Raw genomic sequence first — 7,488 nt, 5'->3', positions numbered from 1 at the left:
GTAAAGCTAGATAGCTGTATGAAACTCTTAAGTAGCAGATCATTATGTCAGATAAGTAATATATGTGATATGTGGATAGTCATTTGTGAGCATAGCATTTTGTTTTTTTATTAATTAATAGTTCTTTGTTATGAGTTATATTTAGATGTTCTTTACGTAGATAGAATAGCGACAAAGAAGACTATTATGATCTTACATGGTAAAGTGTGTTTATTAATTGAGTTGTAATAAATGATTTATTGCTAAGTACACAATAAAGGATTTATTATTTTTGATGTATGCAGTGCTTCCTATTGTGGCGGATGGTGAGTTTATAGTGGGGATGGAATTCAGTTCAAGGGAGGCAGTAATCAAGGCAATGAAAGATTATACCATCCGGAGAGGTGTAGACTATCGGGTATATGAGTCAGAACCGACGACATTCTATGCCAAATGTACAGAATATGGTAATGGTTGTGACTGGTTGATCAGGGTTACCAAAATGCAGAAGAAGTACTGTTGGGAGATAAGGAGGTACAGCGGAAGTCACACCTGTACAAGGTCTACTATTTCTCAAGACCATTCGAAGCTGGATTCGAAGACAGTTGCAGAAGCAATTAAGCCATTGGTAGAGGCTGACCCGTCTATAAAGGTAAAATCAGTAATTGCTGAAGTCCAGTCAAAGTTTAACTACACCATCATTTATCGCAAGGCTTGGTTAGCAAAGCAACAGGCGGTGGAATCAATTTTCGGAGGTTGGGAGGCATCGTATGAAGCTTTGCCCATATGGTTTGAGGTCATGTGTCACAAGGAGCCATCAGCAGTGGTTCACTTCGAAACAATGCCTGCTTACCAGGGGGATGATTTGGTTCCTGATATACGTGTACTGCATAGAGTCTTCTGGAGTTATTACCCTTGTATAAGGGCCTTCAGACACTGCAAGCCAGTGGTCCAGGTGGACAGGACTCATTTGTATGGAAAATACAAGGGTTGTTTATTGGTTGCAGTCTCACAAGATGGTACAAAGTACTCAACCCCCTGGTGTGGCGGTATTATTGGCGGTGGTGGTGGAGGTACCGGATCCGGTTCCGGTTCCGGCGCAGGTGGTGGTGGAGGACCTCCTGGATTCTCTTCGAATACAAGGTTCGACAATTGCAAGTGGTCACCAAATGCAGCTCGATACCAATGCATGTAAATTTCCAATGGATAATGTAAATGCACCAAGTCATCTGAGAGAGTGTGACTATACTGATTGGTCCACTTCATCACCCAAGAAGAGTGGGTATTGGCCCAATCTTGATTCTTAGGCCCAGTAAGAACTTCGCCGTGTGATGCACCTAGAATCTCTGGTTGATTAGGAACACCCTGTGTCAATCCAAATTGTCTCCTGACTCTATCATATGCATGCCACTCGATGCATTCAAAAGATATAAGTGGCACTGTGGCACTCCAAATAACCGAATTATGATGGATGTCTAAAGGAATCACGCTTGGGTCGATGTTTCCAATGCCATATGCCTGCCAAACAAACTAGACACATCGAACCATCAGATGATTACACAACAATTAATTTACTATACAAGTTACATACGGTACTTGAATTTTACAACATACCTACCCTTCTTGTAGATCATCCAACAATCTCCTGTAGTGCGCAAGAGAATGATATCGGTAGGCATAGTTTTCACGGTCCCAGCTACGCCACCTGCCATCGGACAAATCATTAGTTAACTAATCTTGTAAAAAACATAAACAATTTATATCATACATTTTAATGCATACTTTAATCAAACTTACCTGTTTGCAATTGGAAACACTCGGGGATTGCCGGGAATAGGCCCTAGAAATGGTAGCCGGATCCAAGCCCAAGTGAGCAAGAGTATCAACGGACCGTCCATCTCCTTACTTCCGACACGAGTTGCCCTACACAATGATCTATACAAGTGTGCCAGGCATGCCGAACCCCAACTAAACTGTATGATCTGACGAAAGTTACGGAGCAAAGGTAAAAATTTCCAATGAACAACTGAAGTCACCTTATCTCCAAACATAACTGTCCCAAATAACAACATTATGTGACACTTTACATACATCTGAATATGCTCAACATCATTCAACACTATATGATCTCTCAAACCCCTAAACCATGTTAATTTTATAAAGCTCCCTCTACATTCCGTCTTCCTCGGTGCAACTCCAAATTGGTGCAAGCACTCGGCTTCCATTGCCTCAAAACTACTCATGGTCAGTCCTGTTACCGGAAGACCATTTGTCGGCAGACCGAGAATCATCACCACATCCTCCAAGGTCACGGCACACTCACCAACTGGAAAGTGAAACGTGTGAGTTTCAGGCCGCCATCTCTCAATCAGAGCATTAATCATTGCTGACTGACATGGAATAAATCCAATTTGTGAAACATTATAAAATCCTGTCTCGCGTAAGTGTGACTCAACAATTTGGTTGTATGAATCCGGCGGCTTTAAATGATCACACAGCAACAACCGTAAACCCTACAATATCACGTTTCCACTATAAGTCCCAGTATAATATAACTATATTCTCAAAAACAAAATTATCATTATATGACCATTATAACTAATTCCAGCATAATTGCATTCCAAATATACGCAGTAAATCTGTTATACAAAAATCTTTCAATCATATTCATTACCTTAAAACAAAAATTATTTAACCTTAACTAACTAACCAGAATAACCTCACGACTGATAAACTATTTATTCGTAAAACAGCATACTAATTTTATTATTGTTATTATTACTCATAAAACAGCATACACATTATTATTATTATTATTATTATTATTATTATTATTATTATTATTATTATTATTATTATTATTATTATTATTATTATTATTATTATTATTATTATTCATAACACAGCATTACAATTTTCTAATCTAAATTTAGTTACTACTAAATTATTTTCTAAATTTTAATGAATTAAAATTCATTTATTATTATTGATCAAAAATAAAATAATTTATTAAATTTTAATTATTAATCATAATAAATTATTAAACTCAATTACTACTACTAATAATAACTACAATCTACTTTAGGGGAGCATGTACAGTATCTGATTTCATTAGTTCATTAACTAAAAAAAATTATTATTTACAGCATACCATACATACATACATGATTAATTTCGATTTTAATTTCTATTACTAACCACCTAATCATACATCTATACATACATACATACATATATACATACATACATACATGATTAATTTCAATTTTAATTTTTATTTCTAACCACCTAATAATAAAATCATACATACATATATGATTTAATTAATCTCTACCTAATGCTATTACAATATATATTTCTAATTAAATTTAATATTTATCACTATTATTAATATTAAATCAGATTATTTAAAAATAAAAACTTACATAATTTGGATCTCCAAGATAATTAACAATGTAAAGATCTGGTTAATTTACTTCTTTAATTTTCCGTCTTCTTGGTATTTTCTTTGAATTCTTTTCAAAACCTGTTGTTGTCCAACAATGGTGTGCAGCAAAGATTTAGTGGGGTTGAGGTGGGGTTGAGAGAGGGAGATGAAAGTTAAAGAGAGTGAAAGGGATCCGGTGAAGGTGCTGAAGAGAGGGATAGGAAAGTGAAAGAGAGTCAAAGAGAGTGAGAGGGAAACCAAAGTGAAAGAGAGTGAAAGAGAGTGAAAGGGATACGCGGATGAGGGGGTTCTTTTGTTGCAAGGGGTCACGGGTGAATTGCATGCGTGACGCGTGGCAAAGAAACGCAAATCGGTGCCACCGATTTGTGCACCCTGTCCCACCTGAAATCGGTGCCTCCGATTTCCTTGTCTCCAATCGGTGCCACCGATTTCTGTTGCCCAGCCGTCACAAATCTGTTAATCCCCAATAATCACCATATCGCTGCATAACTCCATCAACAGCGTCATATTTAAATTAAAAAACGGTATAATCGAGAGAACCTAAAAGAATAAGAAAAACAGTAACATTCAATGTATAAGTATAAAAAATAAAGACAATTTTTACTGTACAAAAAATCTACATTTTAAATGAAAGACTGATTTAACTCTAAACATGAGTTGTATCGGAACTTATAGATAAAGATAAATGTTATAATTCTAACTAAAAAAATGATCATAATAGTAAATTATTAAATAATAAACGATAAAACCTAATTCTAGTTAAATAAAAACAACTTAAATTTACCAAAAATAACCAACTTGTATATTATTCAACAGCTTCCTTCAAATTGGATGGCGTTTAAACGAAGGTAAAATTCTAAGAGCATCAACCAAGTAATTTTTACATCATTGATGATCAAATAAAATGATGATATATGTGTGGGAATAGGCAACATTGAGATGATCAATACTCTTGTCAGACTTACATGAATGTGTTATAGACGCTAGAGGTTTTCCATTAAAGTCATTAGAGCATAATGTGATCAAAGCTCTTGCCAAAGATATATGTGATTATGTGTGCTTGAAGAGCGACCTTTAAAAGAGGCCAAAGAACCATTATAAAAAGGGTGAAGATTTTCCTAAAAGACTCGGTATGCTGTAATTGGTTGAGTCTTAAAAAAGTTTTTAACCCACAAATAGAATTAAAATAAAGTTCAAACCCTATTAGACCCAACCCATCATCAGTTCTAACTTGGTGTACTGTGTGGTACTTCTCTTCTAAATTATCTGGTCCAACAAAGCACAAAGCAATTTATCAATTAAAATCAACTTAAAAGCATTTTACTTGTAATACATAAATCGCTTATTAATTTACATTGTATTACTAACAAGGCTTAAAACTTGCCATGAAAAACCCATGGATGATGAATTCAATTCTCTGCTATCTGACCACAATCTTCTATAACAACCAGTTCAGATGTCTTCCCAGCATTTGAACCAACCTTCTCCATCTCCTTAACCACACTGTACCCATCAATAACTTTTCCAAACACAACATGCTTCCCATCAAGCCATTCAGTCTTGGCAGTACATATAAAAAACTGAGAACCATTTGTATGGGGCCCTGCATTCGCCATGGAAAGCATACCAGGTCCTGTATGCTTCAACTTGAAATTCTCATCGGCGAATTTAGAACCATAAATTGACTCTCCAGCAGTCCCATTCCCTCTGGTAAAATCTCCACCCTGACACATAAACTGAGGAATAATTCGGTGAAACGAAGATCCTTTGTAGTGCAAAGGTTTCCCAGATTTTCCAATCCCCTTCTCTCCGGTGCATAGAGCCCTGAAGTTTTCAGCTGTTTTTGGTGTTACATCAGCAAACAGCTCCATTACTATTCTCCCTGCTTTCATCCTTCCAATTGCAATGTCAAAGAAAACTTTTGGATTCGACATCTTTATCAGATTTGCACCCAAGTTCCCTATCCAGGTAAATACAATGTTGTCACACACTATCATTGTACTAATAATCAAATCAATAAATAAATAAATTATAAATGGTAATTACTTGTATTATCAACTTCATATGAAGCTAATAGATGAGAACCATATGTCAAACTAGGTTAAATTACTTTGTCAATCTTTATAATTTCAACAAAATTGCACTTAACTCCCTACAATTTAAAAGCTTCCAATTGAATCCCTACACTTCTTTTAATTTTGTAATTAGATCTTATCATCCCAAAAACATTTGGATTATCAGATTATTCCTCTTCAAATTGAAAATACCCACGCCTACAGGCTAAATCCCCAAACCTTAACATCCCATTTTCAGAATCTTCAGTAAATTCTAACGTTTTTTAAACATAAGGATCTAATTACAAAATTCAAAATGGCACAGAGAACTAATTAGAAGCTTTTAAACCATATGAACTTAATTACAACTTTGGTAAAACAGAATAGCAAAGTAATTTAACCGTCAAACTATCTATCAATTCTCGCCTATAGTCCTTACATGAAGACAGCTTCATAAGTAGTCACAATTCTAAATCATATAATTTCAAAACTAAAACTAGCTAACTTATGATGCAATATTTGCCGCAATGCAATAGAGCCTTTCCAATTTAATCATAGGAAGACACCAAAATATATACAATGAGGCAACATTAAATGTAGCTTAGGTTTATGTTATGTGATGACGTGGAAACTAATCAACACAAGACCGTCCATAAGCACACTAATAATAATTAAAGAAATCAAAACCATAAAACAATAGAAATCAATAAATAGAGAATGTTCATCATTCTGTATAAAGTCCTCGAGCTATGAACAATAAGCAAGAGAATGTGAATGAAGAAGATGAAATGGGATTTTGCACATGTTTTGAACTCACAGACTACGAAATAGAGCACCAGAGAGTCTTCGAAATGTGCAGAGATATACACAATAAGATCACAGAAACAGTGAAAAGGAAGAAAAGAGTACCTTGGATTTGGACTGAAACTGAGTTTGAGAGTTGAGAGGTAGCGGCGAAGAAAAAAGGCTTTAAATAAACGGTGGCAGAGGGGTTTAGGGTTAGGGTTTTGAATATTTTGTAGATTGGGGATTGGGCTTTTTGAACCAGGGCTTTTTAAACAATTTTTTTTTGAATAAAATGAATTTTGGGCGAGGTAAAAACTTCGTGTGGGTCAGACCAAAAATCTTTAATGGGTAACAGGTTTTTACTTATACACTTTATCACTCTATAATACATAATTTGTGTTTTGCATTATATGTTTAAATGAATTTATAAAACCTGACAAAAAAAAATGAATTTATAAAAATGTCAATAATAATATCCATTTCGTAAAGAAAATGTCTCTTTATCTTCATGGGTGCTTATCACCTAGTTTATTAACCATGAGGCTGGAAGTTGGAATCTTACCACCCATTTTTTTTCCAGGAGAAATCTTAATTACCGCCTTGAATATGGTCAATTTTTTTTTTTTGGTAATTAGGATATGGTCAATTTTATTTAGAGAAATTATTTAAATTTGTCTAAAAAATTTTAAAAACAGATAATTAATACACAAAAATATTCTCAAAGTTTTATTTCGACAAACAAATCAATTTTCAATTTATTTTTCGACAAAATAATTACCCGGATTAGTTCCCAAAAATTTAAAAGGAAGGCATTTTAGCCCCTAAAAAAATTAATACACAGATTAATTCTCAATATTTTTTTCGTCAAATATAACAATTCTCCATAAAAAAAAGTAAAATAAAATTATTATTATTATTATTAATTACACAATAATACTATATTATAATTTTTTTTGTATTTTTTGGATAAAAATTATGATAAATTTATTCATTAAATTCTTATATATATATATATATTTATAATATAAAAAGTATATGTATATATATTCACTTATTAATAATAATAATAATGATGATCAACAAAATTATAATCTCTAAAAGAAATTTAAGGTTGAAATTATTTGATATTTTTGTATCTAATATAATCAAAAGATGTCTTATTTTAAAAAATATGTCTATATTAAAAGAAAATATTTTAATTTGGATTTCAAAACATCATTA

General features: G+C 33.4%; 2 protein-coding genes across 3 annotated transcripts; both read right to left on the bottom strand.

Annotated features, from left to right (window-relative positions):
- Nucleotides 1–1,593: 1,593 nt before the first annotated feature.
- On the bottom strand, nucleotides 1,594–2,363 carry LOC112698031 (serine/threonine-protein phosphatase 7 long form homolog). The gene is made up of 2 exons (XM_025751459.1): nucleotides 1,777–2,363; nucleotides 1,594–1,684 (listed from the first exon to the last, which is right to left on the bottom strand). The coding sequence occupies exons 1-2, from the start codon at nucleotides 2,361–2,363 to the stop codon at nucleotides 1,594–1,596; spliced, it is 678 nt and encodes a 225-aa protein (XP_025607244.1).
- Nucleotides 2,364–4,717: 2,354 nt separating this feature from the next.
- On the bottom strand, nucleotides 4,718–6,493 carry LOC112695378 (peptidyl-prolyl cis-trans isomerase CYP19-3). 2 transcript variants are annotated; one of them, XM_025747699.3, is made up of 2 exons: nucleotides 6,391–6,493; nucleotides 4,718–5,387 (listed from the first exon to the last, which is right to left on the bottom strand). In XM_025747699.3, exon 2 carries the CDS (start codon nucleotides 5,359–5,361, stop codon nucleotides 4,837–4,839), a length of 525 nt encoding a protein of 174 aa, XP_025603484.1. In that variant the 5' UTR covers nucleotides 5,362–5,387; nucleotides 6,391–6,493; the 3' UTR covers nucleotides 4,718–4,836. The 2 variants fall into 2 exon arrangements, with proteins under 2 accessions (XP_025603484.1, XP_025603483.1); XM_025747698.3 differs by lacking the exon at nucleotides 6,391–6,493 and adding an exon at nucleotides 6,299–6,348.
- Nucleotides 6,494–7,488: the final 995 nt, after the last annotated feature.

The sequence above is a fragment of the Arachis hypogaea genome, chromosome 6 (genome assembly GCF_003086295.3).
Source record: "Arachis hypogaea cultivar Tifrunner chromosome 6, arahy.Tifrunner.gnm2.J5K5, whole genome shotgun sequence".
NCBI classification, from domain to species: Eukaryota; Viridiplantae; Streptophyta; class Magnoliopsida; order Fabales; family Fabaceae; genus Arachis; species Arachis hypogaea.
This window is presented reverse-complemented; position numbering and strand designations above follow the sequence as displayed.

Excerpts from the sequence above, each read along its gene's own strand:
- LOC112698031 (XM_025751459.1), bottom strand. The coding sequence starts at position 2,363 with ATGATTAATGCTCTGATTGAGAGATGGCGGCCTGAAACTCACACGTTT. Across the intron at positions 1,685-1,776 it reads GTGTTTCCAATTGCAAACAG|GTGGCGTAGCTGGGACCGTG; the intron begins GTAAGTTTGATT and ends GTCCGATGGCAG.
- LOC112695378 (XM_025747699.3), bottom strand. The coding sequence starts at position 5,361 with ATGTCGAATCCAAAAGTTTTCTTTGACATTGCAATTGGAAGGATGAAA.